This window comes from Capra hircus, chromosome 3 (genome assembly GCF_001704415.2).
Source record: "Capra hircus breed San Clemente chromosome 3, ASM170441v1, whole genome shotgun sequence".
Lineage (NCBI taxonomy): Eukaryota > Metazoa > Chordata > Mammalia > Artiodactyla > Bovidae > Capra > Capra hircus.
This window is the reverse complement of record NC_030810.1, coordinates 119,490,952-119,514,453: the sequence shown is the minus strand read 5'-3', so window position 1 is coordinate 119,514,453 and position 23,502 is coordinate 119,490,952. Positions and strand designations below refer to the sequence as shown.

Genomic DNA, 23,502 nt, shown 5'->3' with positions numbered 1-23,502 from the left:
TGACTAAAACAAATCTTTGTCAATCTTTTAAAAAGTTATAATTAATCTGACTATATTTGGTAATGAACCTGGATTTCATATATCCAAATTTTTCTCTTTACAACCAACAAAAGAAACTAATATGAACTAAAAAAAAAATCTACTAGGAAAGTAGATAGCAAGTGTGAGAGAGCAAAAAAGAAGCAATGGTTACCTATACAAGCTAACATTTTTAAAGTTCTGTAATAGTTCCTCAGTATGGTAGAGTTTTCTTATAAAAAATAATGCTCTTTCACAACATATTATAGGACAAAAAGAACTATGTTTGAGGTAAAGAGGTAACTGGGAAGGTGCAACAAATGTTATATACAGAGATAATTATATAAAATATAATAGAATCACACTGGCATATATAAAAACAAGCATTATGGAAAAAAATTCATATTATGAAACTGCAGTTCTTCCAAACAATGTCATGAGTATATGGTACCATTGTCCTTGAGTTGCGATGGCCCTTATAAACCATCTTTACTAGTGGCCTTCTAATGTTCAAAGTATCCAATTCCTCCATTTCTTTCCTTTCTTTTCTCCGCCTGAAGAACTCCTGAATGCGGGCAACAGCAGAGCGTCTATGAATTACATATTAAAAGAAAAATACAGAAATAAGTATAAAACATTCACAGGTCACTACAGAATGAAAGTGAGCAACATTAAAATCAAGTGAAATCTAGAAATTATTTAAACTCAACATTATTTCAATAAGGCATCCCCAATCAAAAGCATAGGCAGACAAAACAGTAAGACTACGTCAAACTAGCTGAGTTACTAAAACAAAATGTTTTAGTTAAGAGATCATTTAGAAATTTGGTACTGGTTGAGAGTAAAGGAAATAGCATGCGGCACACTGTTTAAACAGCTATTTTATGAAAATATAATAGACAAAATTAATATACAATTTACTATAAATAAAACAAAACCTATTCAATACTATTTGTCTTCTCCATATTAGGTAATACAAAGGCATAAAGAGAAACCAAAAAGAGAACTAAAGGTAACATATAATTGCAGTGGATGTTTTGAGATTTTCTTTAAGGGTGTTTGTTCTCAGCAAAGAACAAACTAGTCAAGGAAAGAATATTGATAACTATGAATAAAACAAGGATCTTCTAATAGAATCTATTCTACATGAACTTCATATTAGAGTACAGAATGGAGCTAATGAGGCTGATTTTTACTCTTCTAAGAACCCAGTTGGGTCACAGAGCTAGACAGTGAAGAACAATGGACCCTCTTTAAGGTTGATTTCATTACTAGAAGAAACTTTCCCCTAAATAACTGTTAGTTTGAACTTGTTATTTAAAACATTATATTCTGCAACATAATAGACAAAAATCCAAAATATATCAAGTGTCTACAAATCAGTATGAAAAATAAGTACTATAATAGAAAAATAATGACATGAACAAGGAAATTACAGAAGAGACTGTTAATAAATATATAAAAAGATGCTTAGCCTCATTAATAATAAAACAAATTCATCTTTTTGTATTGTCTACATTTTAAAAAATTTTTTACATCTATCAGAGTGCCAAGAGCACAGGAAAACCGGCACTACTGGTAGGAGCTTGAAGGTTCTATATATTTTAAAAAAGCACTCTTTGGCTGTAAATTTTCACTTAAGTAGAAACATATACAGGAAGGTATAGTCAAAAAGGTGTAGCTCACTGCATGTAAAATAGGCCCACATAACCAGCACAAGTCCTGAGAAACAGAGAATAAACAGAATTCAGAAGTCTCCTCATTCTCCATTTCTACTATTATGTTCCACTATTCCGACTTCTAACATGATGGGTTAATTTTTGCCTGTTTCATTAATTAAACAAAATCACATGATGTGTTTTGTGTCCAGCTTCTTTAACTCAACACTGCGCTTGTAAGACTCACCCACGTTGCTGTATTCAGCTGTAGCTCATTCATTCTCTTTGCTGTGCAATACTACTTTACATAAATACGTTATGATTTATGTGTCCATGCAACTGTTGGTAGACACCGAGTTGTTTACAGGATTTGATGACAAAAATAGTGCTCTGATGAACACATGTATGTATTTATCTTGAGCATATATTCAGAAGTAGATATGCTGGACCACAGTATATGCATATGATTATCCTTAATAGATACTCTCAAACAACTTTCCAATGTGGTTACAGCAGTTTATAATCCCACTGGCAGTATATTATTGTTCCAGTACAATATATCTTTGAGGAGAAATTAAATAATATCCATTAAAACCTAAAATATATATTTGTTTTGATGTAGTGATCTTATCTTTTAATAAATGCATGCTATAAAAATATATGCAAATGTTTTTTCACAATATATATACACATACACACATATATTCACTGCAGCAGTTTGAGAAACACTGGAATAATCTAAGTGTTTTATACACAGAAAGGATAGGTTAAATAAATTATGGCACATCTGTACATTGGAATACTTATGTCATTAAAAATGATAAGACCCATAAGCAAGAATATGGAAAATATCAGCATTATCTTAAAGAATCTATAATATAGGTTAAAAAATAATTCATAGAGGAAAAATGTATATATACATAGAAAGAATCCAGAAAAACAGACACTAAACTGTTAATAATACTTTCTAAAACAATTCTATAACAATTATGTAGTCTGATAACATAAAGTTTTCTTTTTCATAAAATGGTGTATTATAAAACTCTATAGGCTATTTAGAAAGTGTTTTAAAAATTTTATCCTATGTTACATATATTTAAAAAAGGGGGGGGGGAATCCAAAAATTTAAGCTAGACATAATTAGAAACTTCCACAGAGAAAGCTGCATGTTCAGTTATCTCTCTGATTGGGAAGTGATAAATGGGAAGGGTTGAGAGTTCAAATGCTCTCAAATGAAACAATGAATATGACTGAAATTCTCTTTTTTCTAAAGTAGACAAAAAAAGGACTCTCAATCAGTTAAAAATACGTGAACAGCAAGAAACCGAAAAGAAAAATCTCTTTCTAAGAAAGTAGGGTATCTAGAGACTAACGCAACACTGTAAATCAACTATACTTCAATAAAATAAACAAACAAACAAAAAAGAATAAGTAGAGTATCAGGTAGCAGAAGAAACAGAAATAACCTTGCTGATAAAGCAGAGGCCTTAGGAGCTATAAATGGAAAGAGATACAACACAGCAAGAATCAGAAACTCAAATCATTTTTAAAAAGCAGTAAGGCCAAAATTAAAGCTGAATGAGTAATGGGATGATAATAATTAAGAATTAGTGAAGATGATACCAAATCATAAGTGTTCATTTCACTTTAAAGTTTGCTCTAGGGACTTCCCTGGTAGTGCAGTGGATAGGAATCAGCCTGCCAATGCAGGGAACATGGGTACAATTCCCAGTATGGAAGGATTCCACATGCCAGCCGAGCAATTAAGCCCCTACGCCACAACTTCTGATCTGGAACTCTAGAGCGTGCAAGCCACGAATATTGAGGCTGCGTGCTGCAACCACTAAAGCCCACTTGCCCTAGAGCCACAAACCATACACCTTCTGAGCCCATGAGTTGCAACTACCGAAGCCTGTGCATCTAGACCCTGTGCTCCATAACAGGAGAAGTCACCATAATGAAGAAGCCTGCATACTCGAACAAAGGGCAGCCCCTGCCTGCAGCAAAGAAAGAAAGTCCTTACACAGCAATGAAGACTGAGTGCAACCAAAAGTGACTAAAGTGAATTTTTAAAAAGTTTGCTCTACAATATGGTCTAATTTCCTGCTTAATGTTTGCTTGACTTACCCATCCTGATAAAGAATAATTGTGAAATCTAGATCTCAAGCAATGTAGCTTGTACTGTTACAATTTAGGTCAAAGATTAGGGTACCTACCACTGTAGGAAATGATCTAAAACAGAAAAAAAGCTTAAAGTGCACAAATATCAAGTTAGAAGATAAAAAGTGACAGTAAATGCTACACTTGTATATATAATCAGATAATGTCCAACACAGTAAACAGTTCTAAAGAAATGAATAAACTTAGAATGAAAACATTGAAGGGAATTCCCTGGCAGTCTAGTGGTTAGGACTCTGCATTTTCACTGTCAAGAGCCTGGGTTCAGTCCCTGGTCAGGGAGCTAATATCCCCACATGCTGTGTGGCATACATATATACACCCATCACACATACATCACACACATCATACATAACACATGTGTGCACCACATATAAAACACACGCATGTATCATACAGATGTGCTACATATCTTCCAACCCAGTGAACCAGAAAAATGGAAAAAAAAAAAAAAAAAAAAGGATAAAAATCTTAATCCTAAAAATGACAGGAAAGTTTAAAAAAAAAATGGTGTAACAGGAAAATTATTAGTAAAAAGTTGGAAAGTGAGAAGTGAAAAGTGAAAGGTTCTCAGTCATGTCTGATTCTTTGCAACCCCATGGACTATATAGTCCATGGAATTCTCCAGGCCAGAATACTGGAGTGGGTAACCTATTCCTTCTCCAAGGGGATCTTCCCAAACCAGGAATCGAACCAGGGTCTCCCGGATTGCAGGCAGATTCTTTACCAACTGAGCTATCAGGGAAGCCTCACTCTGCTCCCCAAAAAAGCTGGAAAACAAGTCCAAAAATAGCCATAATAATAAACTTAAAGAGACTAAATTGACCGACAGAGCGAAAAAGAAACTGTTTCAGACATACCTAAAGTATGAGAACAAGGAAAGGGTTTCAGGCAAAAGGATATCGTGCAAATAGTAATCAAATGAAAAAAGGCATAGCTATATTAATATCAGATAAAATAGACTAATACAAAAAGTAATGTCAGGGTAGAAAGGATTACTACATATATAATAAGTTCAGTTTACTAGGAAGAAATAACAACTTAATATATATACACCCAATAAAATGCCTCAAACCTTGTTGAAAAAGAAAATGATAGAACTATAAGGACATAATGACTTCAATACATCTCTCTCACTATTTTATAAGTCAAGCACCAAACAATAGAGATAATTAGAACAGCACAACTAACAGTCTTAATCTAATGGTGAGCCTTAAGTCAGAAGTAGCCGCAGGTCTGGAAAAAGTGTTTTCATTTCAGTCCCAAAGAAACGCAATGCCAAACAATGTTCAAATAACCATACAGTTTCACTCATTTCACATGCTAGCAAAATTATGATCAAAATCCTTCAGGCTAGGCTTCAGCAGTATGTGAACCAAAAACTTGCAGATATACAAACTGGATTTAGAAATGGCAGAGGAACCAGAGACCAAATTGCCAACATCCGCTGGATCATAGTAAAGTGAAAGCGAAGTCACTCCGTGGTGTTCGACTCTTTGCGACCCCATGGACTGTAGCCTACCAGGCTCCTCTGTCCATGGGATTTTCCAGGCAATAGTACTGGAGTGGATTGCCATTTCCTTCTCCAGGGGATCTTCCTGACCCAGGGATCGAACCCGGGTCTCCCTCATTGTAGACAGACGCTTAACCGTCTGAGCCACCAGGGAAGTCCTCTTTATTTATAATAATGAGTAGTCCTTGTAAAATGAGTAAATTGCTACTACATGATATCTATAAAAAGAGCTAGTTTTCTCCTCATCCCAAAGTTACTTTTTCCCTCTACCCTAAAGAAAGTAGATTGAAATTGATTCTGTACATACTTTTTGAAAACTCAATGAATATATGAGAACACTTTCAGATATGAATGGTTCAGAGTGACAGTTGTTAATCATCTCACAAGCTTTTCTCAGTAAATAATTAAAATTGCATTAGTTAGACAGACTTCTGGGTTATAAACACTTGAAGAGATCTTAGATATCATCTGGTCTGTTTTTACTTCATAGATGAGGAAATTAAAGTTCAGAAAGACAAGGTGACTAAAACAAATCTTTGTCAATCTTTTAAAAAGTTATAATTAATCTGACTATATTTGGTAATGAACCTGGATTTCATATATCCAAATCTTTCTCTTTACAACCAACAAAAGAAACTAATATAGTAAAAGCAAGGGAATTCCAAAACACAATCTATTTCATTGACTATGCTAAAGCCTTTCACTGTGTGGATCAAAACAAACTGCGGAAAATTCTGAAGGAGATGGGAATATCAGATCACCTTTACCTGTCTCCTGAGAAACCTGTATGCAGAACAAGAAACAACAGTTAGTACTGGACATGCAACTGGTTCAAAATTGGGAAAGGAGTATGTCAACACTGCATACAGTCACCCTGCTTATCTAAATTATGTGCGGAGTATATCATGCAAAATGCTGCGCTGGATAACTCAAAGCTACAATCAAGATTACTGGGAGAAATATGAACAACCTCAGATAATGCAGATGATAACACTTGAAGCAGAAAGTGAAGAGGAACTAAAGAACCTCTTGATGAAGGTGAAAGAGGAAAGTGAAAAAAGCTGGCTTAAAACTCAACATTCAAAATACGAAGTTCATGGCATTCAGTCCCATGACTTCATGGCAAACAGACGGGGGGAATGTGGAAACAGTGACAAGATTTCATTTTCTTGGGCTCCAAAATCATTGTGGATGGTGACTGCAGCCATGAAATTAAAAGACACGTGCTCCTTGGAAGAAAAGATATGATGAACTTAGACAGCATATTGAAAAGCAGAGACATCACTTGCTGACAAAGATCCATATAGTCAACGACATGGTTTTTCCAGCCGTCATGTACAGACATGAGAGTTGGACTATAAAGAAAGCTGAGTGCCGAAGAAGACGACTGAAGCTCCTAGGACAGCAAAGAGATCCAACCAATCAACCCTGAATATTCACTGGAAGGACTGATGTTGAAGCTGAAGCTCCAATACTTTGACCACCTGATGCGAAGAGTTGACTCATTTGAAAGACCTTGGGAAAGATAGAAGGCAGAAGAAGGGGGCAACAGAGGATGAGATGGTTGGATTCAATGAACACAATATCGAGTAAACTCCAGGAGACAGTGGACACGGAAGCCTGGCATGCTGCAGTACATGGGCTGCAAAGAGCTGGACACGGCATAGCATAGCAACTGAACAACATAATATCATGGTCACATATAAAATACTACATTAAAAATTAAAGTCATATGCTTTTCAATCACACATGAAACATTTACAAATTTATCACATAATAGGCCACAAGGCCAGTTTCTATGAATTTCAAAATATAGGTCTAAATCAACCATGTTCTCTGACTGTAAATTAAACGTTAATGAAAAAAAGGCTGAATGCTAAATGTATACAAACAACAAAGTTAAAATGCAAAAAAGCAAAATGGCTGTCTGAGGTGGCCTTACAAATACCTGTGAAGAGAAGAGAAGCAAAAAGCAAAGGAGAAAAGGAAAGATATAAGCATCTGAATGCAGAGTTTCAAAGAATAGCAAGGAGAGATAAGAAAGCCTTCCTCGGTGATCAATGCAAAGAAATAGAGGAAAACAACAAAATGGGAAAGACTAGAGATCTCTTCAAGAAAATCAGAGATACCAAGGGAACATTTCATGCAAAGATGGGCTGTATAAAGGACAGAAATGGTATGGACCTATGGCAAAATTACATAGAAGAACTATACAAAAAAGATCTTCATGACCCAGATAATCACAATGGTGTGATCACTCTCCTACAGCCAGACATCCTGGAATGTGAAGTCAAGTGGGCCTTAGAAAGCATCACTACGAACAAAGCTAGTGGAGGTAATGGAATTCCAGTTGATTCAAATCCTGGAAGATGATGCTGTGAAAGTGTTGCACTGATATGCCAGCAAATTTGGAAAACTCAGCAGTGGCCACAGAAGTAGAAAAGGTCAGTTTTCGTTCCAATCCCAAAGAAAGCCAATCCCAAAGAATGCTCAAACTACCACAAAATTGCACTCATCTCACACGCTAGTAAAGTAATGCTCAAAATTCTCCAAGCCAGGCTTCAGCAATACGTGAACTGTGAACTTCCAGATGTTCAAGCTGGTTTCAGAAAAGGCAGAGGAACCAGAGATTGAATTGCCAACATCCACTGGATCATGGAAAAAGCAAGAGAGTTCCAGAGAAACATCTATTTCTGCTTTATTGACTATGTCAAAGCCTTTGACTGTGTGGATCACAATCAACTGTGGAAAATTCTGAAAGAGATGGGAATACCAGAGCACCTGACTTGCCTCTTGAGAAACCTGTATGCAGGTCAGGAAGCAACAGTTAGAACTGGACATGGAACAACAGACTGGTTCCAAATAGGGAAAGGAGTACATCAAGGCTGCATATTGTCACCCTGCTTATTTAACTTATATGCAGAGTACATCATGAGAAACTCTGGGCTAGAAGAAACACAAGCTAGAATCAAGATTGCCGGGAGAAATATCAATAACCTCAGATATGCAGATGACACCACCCTTATGGCAGAAAGTGAAGAGGAACTAAAAAGCCTCTTGATGAAAGTGAAAGTGGAGAGTAAAAAAGTTGACTTAAGGCTCAACATTCAGAAAACGAAGATCATGGCATCTGGTCCCATCACGTCATGGGAAATAGATAGGGAAACAGTGGAAACAGTGTCAGACTTTATTTTTTGGGGCTCCAAAATCACTGCAGATGGTGACTGCAGCCATGAAATTAAAAGACGCTTACTCCTTGGAAGAAAAGTTGTCACCAACCTAGATAGTATATTCAAAAGCAGAGACACTACTTTGCCGACTAAGGTCCATCTAGTCAAGGCTATGGTTTTTCCAGTGGTCATGTATGGATGTGAGAGTTGGACTGCGAAGAAGGCTGAGCACCCAAGAATTGATGCTTTTGAACTGTGGTGTTGGAGAAGACTCTTGAGAGTCCCTTGGACTGCAAGGAGATCCAACCAGTCCATTCTGAAGGAGATCAGCCCTGGGATTTCTTTGGAAGGAATGATGCTAAAGCTGAAACTCCAGTACTTTGGCCACCTCATGCGAAGAACTGACTCATTGGAAAAGACTCTGATGCTGGGAGGGATTGGGGGCATGAGGAGAAGGGGACGACAGAGGATGAGATGGCTGGATGGCATCACCGACTTGATGGACGTAAGTCTGAGTGAACTCCGGGAGATGGTGATGGACAGGGAGGCCTGGCGTACTGCGATTCATGGGGTCGCAAAGAGTCGGACACGACTGAGCGACTGAACTGAACTGAACTGAAAATCACTGCAGATGGTGATTGCAGCCATGAAATTAAAAGACGCTTCCTTCTTGGAAGCAAAGTTATGACCAACCTAGACAGCATATTAAAAAGCAGAGACATTTCTTTGTCAACAAAGGTCCACCTAGTGAAGGCTATGGTTTTTCCAGTGGTCATGTGTGGATGTGAGAGTTGCACTATAAAGAAAGCAGAGTGCCAAAGAATTGATGCTTTTGAACTAAGGTGTTTCAGAAGACTCTTGAGACTCCCTTGGACTGCCAGGAGATCCAACTAGTCCATCCTAAAGGAAATCAATCCTGAATATTCATTGGAAGGCCTGATGTTAAAGCTGAAACTCCAACACTTTTGCCACCTGAAGCAAGAACTGACTCATTGGAAAAGACCCTGATGCTGGGCAAGATTGAAGGCAGGAGGAGAAGGGGACAACAGAGGATGAGATGGTTGGATGGCGTCACCGACTGGATGGACATGAGTTTGAGTAAGCTCCAGGAGTTCGTAATGGACAGTTGCTGCAGTCCATGGGGTTGGCAAAGAGTCGGACACAACTGAGCAACTGAACTGTAGACTGTAGACTGTAAACTGGAATGATCTGAAAAGCGTTTTCCAAGTTGTGGGATTTTTGGAGGCTTTTCACATAACAGGTTTGTGTTCAAATAAATATATAAAAAATGAATTAAGAACAGCTAAAACGGTTTCCTTTTTGCAGGTTTTCTTACAGGCTTTATTGTACTAATGTGGTTTATAAGTTTCAGAGAGAGGTATAGACAATGTAGGATTTTCCAAACTTTGTGATGTCACTGTAGGGTATCGGAATGCTTAAGGCAACAGTAACCTCCATCTTCCTAATTTATAGCTAAATTCTTCCATCTTAAAATAAACTGAGTATGCATTTACTTACAAAACTTGACACTGAGTTTCCCATTCAAAGATCAAAATATTAGGTTTTTATAAACACACAGATATTATTCTCAGTCCCTATCTCCTATGCTGTCCTCTGCAACAGGAGAGTTTATGTAACAAACACTACATTTCTACGTCTCTATTTTCAGAGCAGCGATAAAACGTTGGCATGAGATCCAAAGTTGCTATGGTATATGCCAAGGAAACATTCCTAGGCAAATGATATTATAACAAAAAAATAAGTTTAATTTCACTTATTTATGCCTCACTGAATGGTCACTCTAATTACCAGTATATGAAATCTACTATATACACACTTTTCTCATATTTACTTAGTGGTTTTTAGAGAGAAAACCTCACTGGCTTGAACCTCCAAATTTAGAGTCTTGGATTTTTCGGAGTTAAGCTCAAATTTACCTTTAAATTATCAACTAAAAAAAAAAGTTTGATGGCCATATGAATCTATGAATAAAAACTTAGAAAAGATGCTACTTGTGTTTTTTAAAAATGATACTTTTAAGTGTTTTAGAGCCCTTATTTATAGGTTGTCTACAGTTACCAATAAGAAAGTTCTCTGGATTGGAATCTCAGTCACTATCTTTTACAGATACCAGATATAAGAGACATGGATGAGCTAGTGGAGAGTACCTTGCTGTTTCTACTCCTCTTGTGTCTGTGGTATGTGTTTGGAGGTGGGTTGGTGGGGGAGACTTTCAATTCTTTGCCTCAAAGTGCATCAGTAAATAAAAGTAAAGGATAGCAGGCCCAATGCTGCTATCTTTAGAATCTGTTTCCAAGGCTGGCCCTTGGCTGGTGCCTGGAAACTTGACTTTATAACGTTTCCTCCATTGTTCTGCCTGCCTGGGACAATGAACCCTGACGTACCTGGTTGCCAAGATGGTCTGTACAAATAATGTGATTTATGGTGAACATCTACTTTCCTTCAGGGTCTGGAAGTCAGGTGGTTGTGGTTAGGTGCAGAGGGTGCCTATATGACTTGCCTCCAATAAAACTGGTGGATTTTGAGTCTTAAGCAGGCTTCTTTGGGCAGAAACACTACACTAGTGTCAAATGCCTTTTACTGCTGGAAAAAGGAGCACGTTGTATGGACCATCCTGGGTGGGAGAGCATTGGAAGCTTGTGCCTGGATACTTCTAGATTCTCTCTGATGTGTTTTTCCCTCTTCATAATAAACTGTAGCCATGATTAAAAGTGACACTCAGTTCTTTCTAGCAAGTAATCAAATGTGTGCAAATGCTGTCAGACCCCTAAGAAAGTAATTTATAGATTTTCATTTATTTCACATTTTAGGAAGCAGAGGAAGAAAATAAGCCAAATCATTTAAGGAAATATGAATAAAAATTCGGTAGCTAGAATTTTAAATAAAAAGAAAATCTTCTTAGCCAACTTTCATTTATGTATGCATGTATGTAGTATGCTGGCCTTAAAAGGAACTTACATCTTACACAGGGAAACATACACATACACATATGCAATAAAGTGTTATAGGTAGCATAATATATATAACGGCATACAGAAGAAACGTTCAGTCCTACTTGGAATTATGCAAGGTATAGGCTAAGGAAAGTTTCAAAAAAAGCAGCTTAAGATGCATGTTGAAAGATGAAATGGCCATAATGATGATGATGGTAATAGGTTATTTCAGTTAGAGGGGCACAGAGTAAGTAAAGATATGGAGACATAAGGTGCATTTGGAGATACTCTGAATATGGCTGAAGTAGGGAGTATAAGCAATTCTTGGCAACAGTCATAACACAGAGTGTTCTCCACCCAATGTTTTAGCTTTGAGAGTGACATGGTACTTTTAAGTTGCAATCTTCCCTGTAAAATCAGATTGAGTGCTTAGGATTCAAATTATAAATCAGAAAACCAAACAGGCCTGAAACAAATCCTATTCTACTATTATATAATTAGAAAGTAGTAATTACCAATAGAATTAATTTGCAAAAAGTTACATTTATATATATTTTATGTTAAAACCTAGAAACACTAATACAAAAGTAAAAATAATCTTGAGATGTTTATATGAGGCTCCTCATGAGAATAGGACTTAACCAAGTATCTCTATATACTTAAAATATTTTTGCCTTATTCCATCAATTCTGTATTCCCCAAGAGGAACTCTAATTTTACATTTCCGATGGTCACTATATATTATGTTTAATGTTTTAGGAACATATGATAAATAACATACATGTGCCACTAGAATTATTAGGTTAGTGCAAAAGTAATTGTGGTTTTACACTACTGAACTTTGCCATTTGATATTGGAATACATTCTTCTGCAGGGTTATGTTACACGTCATTTTAATGAACATCTCTCACTTTATGTTTTTTTTTTGCTAATAACTTATTACTTGCTGTTGATTTTATATTTATTTTAGACTAGGGAAATGATGTTAGACAAAAAGCAAATTCAAACGATTTTTTTATTCAAGTTCAAAATATGTCATATAGCAGCGGAGATAACCTGCCACATCAACAACACATCTGGCCCAGGAACTGCTAACCAAAATACAAAGCAGCAGTAGTTCAAGAAATTTTGCAAAGGAGATGAAAGCCAAAGATGAGGACTGAAGTGGCCAGCTGTTGAAAGCTGACAACAACTAATTGAGAGCATCATCAAAGTTGATCCTCTTAAAAACTACATGAGAAGCTGCTGAAGAAGTCAGTGCTGACCATTCTACACTCATTAGGCATTTGAAGCAAACTGGAATGGTGAAAAGGCTTGGTAAGTGGCTGCCTTGGTAAGTGACTGAAAATTTTTTAAAAATCGTCCTTTTAAAGTGTTGTCTTCTCTTATTCTATGCAACAATGACAAACCATTTCTTGATCAGACTGTGACATGTGATGAAAAGTGGACTTTAAACAACAACCCGTGACAACCAGCCAAGTGGCTGGACAAAGAAGCAGCTCCAAAGCACTTCCCAAATCCAAACTTGCACCAAAAAAAAGGTCTCAGTTGCTGTTTGATGGTCTACAGCCAATCTGATCCACTACACCTTTCTGAATCCCTGCAAAATCATTACATCTGAGAAGTATGCTCAGCAAATCAATGAGATGCACTGAAAACTGCAGTGCCTGCAGCCGGCACTGGTCAACAGACTGAGTCCAGTTCTTCTCCACAGCAATACCTGACTGCATGATGCAGAACCAATGCTTCAAAAGCGGAATAAACTGGGCTATGAAGTTTTGCCTCATCCACCATATTCACCTGACTGCTCACCAAACTATCAACTTCAAGCAGCTCAACTTTTTCTAGGCAACATGCTTCCACAACCAGCAGGTGGCAGAAAATGCTTTACAAGAGTCTGTCGAATTCCAAGGCACAATTTTTATGCTACAAGAACAAACTTAGTTCTCATCGGCAAAAATGTGTTTGGTTTAATGGTTCCCATTTTGATTAATAAAGATGTGTTTGAGCTTAGTTATAATGATTAAAATTCTTGGTTTGAAACTACAATTACTTTTGTAACAACCTAATAAGTACAAGCTGGAATCAAGATTGCCGGGAGAAATATCAATAACCTCAGATATGCAGATGACACCACCCTTATGGCAGAAAGTGAAGAGGAACTAAAAAGCCTCTTGATGAAAGTGAAAGAGGAGAGTAAAAAAGTTGGCTTAAAGCTCAACATTCAGAAAATGAAGATCGTGGCATCTGGTCCCATCACTTCATGGGAAATAGATGGGGAAACAGTGTCAGACTTTATGTTTTTGGGCTCCAAAATCACTGCAGATGGTGACTGCAGCCATGAAATTAAAAGACGATTACTCCTTGGAAGGAAAGTTATGACCAACCTAGATAGTATATTCAAAAGCAGAGACATTACTTTGCCGACGAAGGTCCGTCTAGTCAAGGCTATGTGGTCATGTATTGATGTGAGAGTTGGACTGTGAAGAAAGCTAACCGCCGAAGAATTGATGCTTTTGAACTGTGGTGTTGGAGAAGACTCTTGAAAGTCCCTTGGACTGCAAGGAGATCCAACCAGTCCATTCTCAAAGAGATCAGCCCTGGGATTTCTTTGGAGGGAATGATGCTAAAGCTGAAACTCTAGTACTTTGGCCACCTCATGCAAAGAGTTGACTCATTGGAAAAGACTCTGATGCTGGGAAGGATTGGAGGCAGGAGAAAAAGGGGATGACAGAGGATGAGATGCCTGGATGGCATCACCGACTGGGTGGACATCAGTGGGTAAACTCCAGGAGTTGGTGATAGACAGGGAGGCCTGGCATGCTGCGATTCATGGGATTGCAAAGCGTTGGACACAACTGAGGGACTGAACTGAACTGAATAAGCACAAGTTGATTTCGTCAGTCAATCAGGTTTTGGGTACATGAATAATGGAACCGAAACTTAAACTTTTTAACATTTTAAAATGTATCCCCCTGTTAGTCTTCAAACTGCAGAAGTCTTTGAGGGCTAGGTATCACTTGATGCGTGATACTAAGTTACCAAGTTATTCATGTGAGAGTCCCTTTCTTAAAAAAAAAAAAAAATCAGAATTTTAAACCTATGAAGAGACTTAGATTCAAGTCCATTTTTGTTACTGATTTCAAGCAAAAAAGCTGCTAAATGCTACCTCAACTCAGTTTTTAAAAAAAAAACAAATTGCATTCTTCAACAAATTAGTTAATATTAGCTACTTGCTTTGAATATTTTCTTGAAGAATGCAGTGCAGTAACTCAGTGTCACACATCAGTATCAGCTAATATTTAAAGTACATCATTTTAGATTATGGGCTTCCCTGGTGTCTCAGGAGTAAAGGATCCGCCTGCAGGAAACGTGGCTTCAACCCTGGGTTGGGAAGATCTCTTGGAGAAGGAAATGGCAACGCATTTCAGTATTCTTGCCTGGGAAATCCCATGGACAGAGGAGCCTGCAGTCAGTCCATGGGATCACAAAAGATTAGGACATAACCAAACCACAAAACAACAATTTCAGATTACAGTTACTTTATCATATGACACACTTGAAGTGAACATCAATTACATCTGCACACAAGAAATTTCTTTTCATTCTATTCCCATGCAGTGCATGCAGCTAAATATAGTTTCTGAAAAGCAACCCAATTTATAATGCTTAGCACTTAGAGTTCAGTTAAGTTCAAAGAATTATTAACTGTTAATAGGAAAAGTGGTTAGCTGTGGAAAAAAGAAGACCTAGCATATTCATCATAAAGTAAAATAATGAAGGAACATACTGAATTACCTCATTATTCTATCACCTATTGTGGTTCCTCTGATATTAAATCTAGTGAAGGGAACACAATAACTAAAGTCACTCACAAAGACTTCACTTCAAAGAACCAAATATTTAAAGCATGAAGGCCACTACTTTTATCATTTATCATATAAATCTAAAATACTTTTGTTACCCTTTGTGACTCGGGGTATTATGTGAGAATATGTCATTCAACTAAATGTATAAGAGGAAATTAAAGACAAATAGCTCACTGAAGATAGACTGGAAGGAAAACATTGTACTTAATTCCTTTTATCTTACAAAAAGATTAGAACCTAACCTCTTACAGAATGCAGGGAACTTGCAGAGAGTCATATTATCAGTACCATCCACTGGAACACCTACATTAGCTCCCAGGGCTGAGCTGCTCTTTAGGAACTAAGTAATTAAGCCCCGAGCTGATTCATTTGTCCTAACTGTAAGACTGGATAACAAGCAAGTAAAGAATAACAGAGCTTTTAACTCCCTAGGAGTTCAGTTCTCTATGATTATTTTTTTCTCTGCAATTTTAATAAAGAATAAATTTGTATCACTAGAAATACTGAAAAAGTGATTATAATGATGATTCATTAGATGACAGCAAATTTACAGTATACAAAGAATTTTGGCTTTAAAGAAGGCCATATTCCATAGTCCAAAATAGGTAAATAGAACTGAATATGCAAATAAGAAACATATTTTTAAAAAGTGGTATCTTTAATCTTTATAGAAAAAAAATTTTAGAGCATCTTAACTGAGTCTATAAAAACTATCCAAGACTACTTGAGAACTTCTTCATAAAGCTTACTTAGATTCTTGTCTCTTTTTAGAGAGTAAAAACCTCTTGGGTTTGTCAAGAGGATGAACTGTCAGGCCATCCTATCGTTTACTAGAAGTTGGATTTGGTGTGCTGAAAACAGTTTACATGAAGACCATCTAAACAATAAACCCCTAAACAAAAAAACCACTTTTCTTTCATTCCAAGAGCACCTGTTTATGTCTCTAAATCCAATATATAAAATCCCTAAGAGATGTACATACTACTTTTATTTTTTAAAACCATATTAGAAAGTAGATATGTTTGATTAGTTCTTTCTTCAATTTAGTTTCCATTTAATGTTCTGTGTTCCTGCTATAAACAAAGTTAAAGGAGATCTAACGTGGTGATTCACAGATTTGTTTCAAACTTTGATAATCTGTCAACAGAGGAATTTTACCATATACTGTAGCTTGGTTTCCTTCTCTAAGACTGATCTGCTATAAAGCAGGGATCAGCAAACTACAGCTCTTTGGCCAAATCTGACCAGCTGCCTATTTTTGTAATGAACCACTAGAGACCAGTGGTTTTTATAAATGATTACATCTTATATGGTTATGTAAGCGCTTACATAACAGCCTCCATTTTGCCTCCTGGCCAGTAAAGCCTAAAATATTTCCTCTTTCGCTTTTTAGGAAAAAGTCTGCTGGCCTCTGCTATAGAGAGTCCCAGTTATATTTAGACTGAGACTAGCTATTTTTAATAAGAAGAGATTTTAAAATACCTATGTTAGTCGTTAAGGCTAACATTTTACTTTCTAAGACATTTCCTTCTCACGCTTGATCTCAGCTCAAAAGTGAAAACCTGGGTCATATTTATTTAACCAAATTATAAGAATACAAATCTTTATTAAAAAAAATTGTAACTTTGTATTGCTAAGAACTGTTTTGATATTTTCATTAAACGTGTCAAAAATGGCTTAGCTACAAACTTTTTAGGTTTCATTTAAAAATTAAATGTGTGGCAAAAAGTTTATGAGATCCACTATGTAATTCTTCATCAAATTAAAGTACAAATCTAAGTATATACTCTTTAACCATTTTAACATTTTGGGATCATCTCTCTGGCCTAACCAAACTAATCTTGACTGGGTTTCTCAAATGGCAGCAAGAGAGGACATGCATCCTTTTAATTTGGCATTTCATCCAACTGAGATATTTACTTAGACTCTAAGAACCAAATGGTGTGATTTTTACGGCAGAGCTTCGGAATTCTTTATTCCTTTCGAAATAGAAATTCTCAAAAACAAAAATCATATGCTTATTCTTAAGCTGTTGAATGATTCTTTTCATGTTCTTAAGAAGTAAACTTTCTTAAACTTTCTATCTTTAGAACAAAAGAGTCAGCATACTCATTCCTCCAAATTTTGGAAGTAAGATAAATGGCCAGGGATGAAGAGCCCTTAGAAAGGTACAGAAATAAAAAGTATACTTTATATAGGTAGTTCAAATTTTAATCAATTTGGTACTCAGGAAGTTAGGAATTATCAAAATTATTTACAGAAAAGTCAGAAGGAAGATCTTACACCATTTGCAAATTTTTCTGGTAAATAGCTAGGAAAGAATAATGCAAATTTTAAAGGAAAACTGATATAATTATGAAACAGCCACTTTAATCACCTCAGCATTATCTCAGTATGTACAACTTTGTGTATGTACGTATACACAGTGATATATATAATATTGTATCTAATTTCATATATTTATTAAAACTGTTTTCTATTTATAAATGGCTTGCGTACTTGTCCTCTTCAACAAATTAATTTTCTCAAAAGGAAGAATTTTATTATCTTTCTATTACTGTTAAGTAAGTTTACTGCTATGTGCTATAGAATAATATACAGGACAAATAACTAAATAATATATAGGACAAAAAAGGCTAAATACCTAAACTGACTATATAGAATATTAAATAATAGTTAAAAAGAAAAGCAGGGATGCAAATATAGACCAAGAGGTGGTTTCAAATCTGGATCTAACCATGAGAGCACAAATTTAAGAGTACATGCGTGAAGTGGGGTCACTTTCAGGCTGTTGAACCTGATCATCTCTCCTCTAAAATATTCTACTAGTCTAGTTCAGCAAATGGGTTTCTCGGGTCAATGAAGCTATCAGGTGTCAATCCTATGGCATGTCTAAATCTCAGGAGAATCCCGAAAATATACAAATCATGTAAGTATTACAAAAATGATAAGTAAATGATAATGCTCAATAGAAAGATAATATAGTTTCTAGTAAGATATCCAAAGTAAGGACAATATGCTGCAAGATGTCCTGCATTCTCTAGGACCCATTCTCCCCACAAATCCTCCTTTCTCATTCATGTTATACTACCATGTTAAAAAAAAATTTTTCCTTAGGTCTAGAATATACAAAATCTCTGCTTAGCACCTCAAGTTTCCTCATCTATAATGCAGGCCAGGTAAAAGTGTTATATAATTAGCCTGAATACAAGATGTTAAATAATCATTATTTTTTGCAAGTGTCTAATATTTACCAAAAATATATAATTCCTATTTAAACAAACAGACCTGGTAAGTGACATGGTACATTTTACTAGAAGCGGATACTTAAATTTCATTTTAAATTACGACCTTAGTATCATTTAAGCTATGTAAGTATAGATAAAAAATGAAGGACCTATGTTTGCTTATATAATTTGAAAGCCAAAAATGTACAAGCATAAAATAGTTATAGTCTCTGGCTCTCCATCCTAGGTTTTAAAAACCATCAGTTTAATTTTCAAATTGTGCCATGCTTGCCAACCTTATTTGCATACATCAAGTGGTAATAATACTCTATGGGACTCCCTCTGAGTATGGAAAGAAATGAAACCAAGTTTTACTTGTCTAAAATATATACTAAGAATTTGAAGACTAATGTGTGTTAGGTGAAGACAAAATGTTTAAAAGTCACTGCAAAGTAAACACTTTGACCAAATATGACTAAAGGCAGATACTTATCCATCTTTTCATAGTTAAGAAAAGGCAGCTAAACTGAACTTCAAGTTATTCTATCAGGAATTTTGCTTGTCCTCTCTAGAGCCATTCTTATTATAATTGCTTTTTAAAGTCGAAGCAGCTACATGGAATGTCTTGGTTATTTAATACACCTATCATTTATTTAGTGCTTTCAAAGTGAGACAAGTCCTTTGACTGATTTTTTTCTAAATTCTGATAACAATTCTAAACAATTATAATCTCATTTTATAGATAAGGAAACTGAGCCTTTAAAAGATACCAAGTAATCTGAATGAGGAAACAGCTAGTAAATGACACTCTTGATCATTATATAACATTGCCACTCTTTAATGGTAAATTAATATTTTCGTTGTATTTTTCACTTGACAGAAATGTCAGAACATTTTATAAATAGCAGTACATTGAGCATAAATACACGTGATACAATTCTTCATGCCTGTGAAAGCTAAGATTTTAAAGGTAAAATTTGATTCTCTAGAATAGGACAGAACTTACAATGAGATATGATGGCACTAATTACAGAAATAGTTTTAGGAATGTATGAAATGCAATATACTTTAAAGATTTACTTTATCCACTAAAAATTAAAATATATCCTTATGAACACATAAAATCAAAAGTGGAAAAGCTATGAACATGTAAAGCAATTTAATTCTTTACTGCAGTTAAAATATTTGTTATTTGGTATGACTTTTCATTTCTGAAACTGAGTTACTTAGTAAAAGTCAGAGAAAAACAGTGTTCTCAAAAAGAGAACTTTATCACACTACCTTAATCCAGGGTTAAGAGAAAAGCAGAAAAATTGAGCGCTAAAAAAAACCCAAACTGATAAAAGGCCAAGATCTCTATGAGGCAATCTGACAACTAAAGATAAGCCTAACTCGGTAAATGACCTGTTGGTCATCCTCAATATTCCTTCCTCTGACTCTGTAAACTGAAGACCAGGCCTTTGTGCTGAAGATAAACAGCAATTCTTTGTATCTTCTTTATATTCTTTTGCTCAAAGAATGCAATATGTAATATGTGAAAGTACTTATAGTTCACAAAATTCTATGAGTTTATACGCCTGAGACACATTTAGAGAAGTAACTGTCAAAAATGGAGAGATTCTTTTACATAACTTCAAAGAAAGAAATAAAGCCTTGTGAATTATATTTTTATAGTTCATGTTAATTAAAAATTCACCAACCTATCACCAGGTCCTGCTCGGTACCTTGCACCTGGGATCAGGACCGGGTCGTCGTCACTGTCATCTGTGTCCTGGAGAGCAGAGTCCCTGGTCAACGTCTCCTCATGGGCCAAAGGCCCGATGGCTTCTGTTTGTGACTGAGGCTCAGGATTGCTGGTACTATGTCTGGAAGCACTTGTAGTGCTAGTTTGATCTGAAGTTCCTGGTTCTTTGCCTTTTTCAGACAAAGTGGATTCTTCTGCAACCCCACAAGGGCTATCAAGATTGAAGTCATTCCTTTCTCCTGAGCCAGAATCCAATGACTCAGAAGTAAACTTATCTGATTGTGCTGTCAGAAAATAAAGTAGTAACAACTGGTCATGTCAGCAACACTACTTACTTAATCTAACTTCAGACATTTTCTAATATAAACCTAATTCCCCTACATGAAGAACAAAATCCCATAATACATCTATTTGGAAGCGGTCTCTAACTCTGGAGAGACTAACACAGATTACGGCTTCCTGTTTTCCTACATGAAGGGATCACCTACAGAGAACAGAGCGACTCACCTGTGTCTACGTGGCTTTGAGCTGTGCTTTCTGTAGACGCACCTTCCTGCAGTGTCACATCCTCCGACGACTCTTCAGGAGTTTCTGGGAATTAAACCAAATCATCTTTAAATCCTAACTTTTTTTTTTTTTTTAAGAAAAATAAACACTAATTTAATTAATATTCTAGGTGTCCTATACATAAGCAGTTCTTAACCCTTTTAGGGTCATAGAAACCTCTGACACTCAGATAAAAACTCCCCAGAGTATAATGCAAATACTATGTTTGTACCCACAAAACTGTAAAATACCATCAGGAACAGATGTATTTGCTATTAACAAATAAACAAATTTGCTATTTGTTTATCACTTTTGCCCACTGCCTCTTCCCAAAGTCTATGCATGGACCTTCATGAACTCTATGTGAAGAATCCTACTTGAGATTATTCCTCCCAACTGACATTCCTCAATTTTGATTTTATTTTCTCCTAAATGTCAAAGAATATAAACTTAAAAACTGAGTATTTTTCTTCCTTTTGTCATATACTTGGTCTAATTTGAACTATCATGAGCAAAGAGTAAAGTTAGCCTCACCATAAATTCTATTTGGCTACTGAAAACATTTATTTCTGGGATTTAATTCCATAGACCTATGAAGGATCAGGTTTTTTTGATCCTAATTGTACATCTGCTTGCTAGATAGTCATCTTATATGTATTTAATTCTTGTTAGCTGTGTTACACTGAAGTATGTATTCATTTAATGAAAAACAATTCATGAATTCATTTATCAACTATGTACTGAAAATCTACTGTGTTCTAAGGCTGTGAAGTTGCTCAGTCGTGTCCAACTCTTTGCAACCTAATGGACTGTAACCTATCAGCTCCTCCATCCATAGGATTTTCCAGGCAAGAGTGCTCGAGTGGATTGCCATTTCCTTCTCCAAGGCTGTACTAATCCCTAAATTTCATATGATGATCACATAAAAATATTCCAGGAAAGGGTTCTAAAAACATTCTCCAAATGGCTCTTCTTATATGAAACAGGATTCACTCATAACTTGTTTAGATTTTACTCTTTTCTCTTTCCCTCCATAAACAACCTATACTCTTTGAAAAAAATCAAGATAGATACTCTGGATTTCACTGCTAGGTATAAAAACGGTAATGATAACTCAAACCAACATCTATATCTAATGTATTGTCAGTATGATGACCATCTATCCTGGCCCCTACACCCACAGAGGGGAACTACGCTTCCCTGTGATGCCTCATCTTAAATGCTTAAGGTCCCTATCTTCTGCATTTGCTATTGATTCAACTGCAGTAAGTGGACTATTGATGCAAAAGTCAAAAAACAAAATTGCAGCACTGATATATCAGAAAAACAGGTAAACAAACATCCAACATCAGGTTTTGTCAGGACAAAATATCACCTTACTTGCTTCACTCTCCCCTTCTGGTGGCTGCACTGGGCTCTGTGGGGCCAAGGATTCCTCCTGATCCTCAGATTTGCAGTGGCTCCCATTTCCTCTGGAACTTGAGGCAGTACTGCTCCTACAATCAAGACAAGCTATGTCACCAAGAAGTTAATATATGTCAACTTTTAGGATAATTTTTGTAATTTACAACTAGAGAAGCTGATCAAAAAAATTCAGACTATAATATTTTACTAGAGAAGTTGACTAAAAAAATCAGGATACAAATAAAACACAAGGTTTACATTAGCAGTACTTGTGAAACATCACTTAAAAAAAAATCAAGGTGATTATTCCAATCCACTTATTATTAAAGAGAGATTTAAAAATATAAATTCTTCACTGACTGATGCTCCTACGATCTGGTATATACTTTTACAAGTCTCTCTATTGAATTTTAACAATTACATAATCTCTCTTCTTGTCCTCACTACAGATGTTTCAACATATTAAAATTCCTACTGATTTTACAAACTTTGATCATACACCCTTTTAGACTTTATTGTTCTAGGCTACTTTTAAATTGATACTTGAAAAGAGGCCTGGAAGTTTCTTTGCTCTTTGAATTGCCCTTTGTAGATCACTGCCAATTCTAGACTGCTGTTCAAATATGGCAAGTGATCAACACCATTGTTTTGTAGAAAGAGAATGATGTTTTCTATTTTAATTTTAATACCTACCTGATGATAACCATAATTCTGTTATTATTTTTGGTAGAGAAGAACACCATACCAAGTTAAATAAATAATTTTCAATGAACATTCTGTGACAAATCATGACATATGTGTAAAAAGGGAATTGAGTGGGAAAGAAAATAGAAGAAAATGTATAACAATCTTATTAAGGTTAAAATTAAATTCAGAAAAATGGAACAATTTCTTAAATTTAGTAAAGATGTGAACAAGAAAAAACTGAACGGCTACAACAACTTAAAAAACGTTAATCATAGACAAATAGCAGTGACTCAATAAACAATGCAAATTATCATGGAATGTTTGTCAAAGTTTTACAAAAGCTTTTTTTGGCTAATTATGGAAGTTAATTTAATTTTTTTAATGGCATCCATATATATTTTTAAGAAAAATGCATATCTACATGGGTATATACACAGAGGAAAAGATCAGAAAGAATATTTATCAGAAAAATATCAGAAAGATGACACCAATGTTAACTGTCATCTCAGTTGGGTTACTGTTAATTTTTTTTT

At 35.7% G+C, this 23,502-nt stretch overlaps 1 protein-coding gene across 6 annotated transcripts in view; it reads right to left on the bottom strand.

Moving 5' to 3' along the window:
- Positions 1-23,502, bottom strand: part of DCAF6 (DDB1 and CUL4 associated factor 6) — a 190,009-nt gene that overhangs the window by 19,697 nt on the left and 146,810 nt on the right. For 3 of the 6 annotated variants that reach the window (XM_018046451.1, XM_018046453.1, XM_018046455.1), the window contains 5 exons: positions 22,259-22,374; positions 20,840-20,923; positions 20,289-20,616; positions 15,291-15,332; positions 470-608 (listed from right to left, as the gene is read on the bottom strand). In XM_018046451.1, coding sequence (XP_017901940.1) covers positions 470-608; positions 15,291-15,332; positions 20,289-20,616; positions 20,840-20,923; positions 22,259-22,374 — 709 coding nt within the window. The remainder of the gene's footprint in view (positions 1-469; positions 609-15,290; positions 15,333-20,288; positions 20,617-20,839; positions 20,924-22,258; positions 22,375-23,502) is intronic. The other 3 variants (XM_018046452.1, XM_018046456.1, XM_018046454.1) reach the window with 1 other exon arrangement.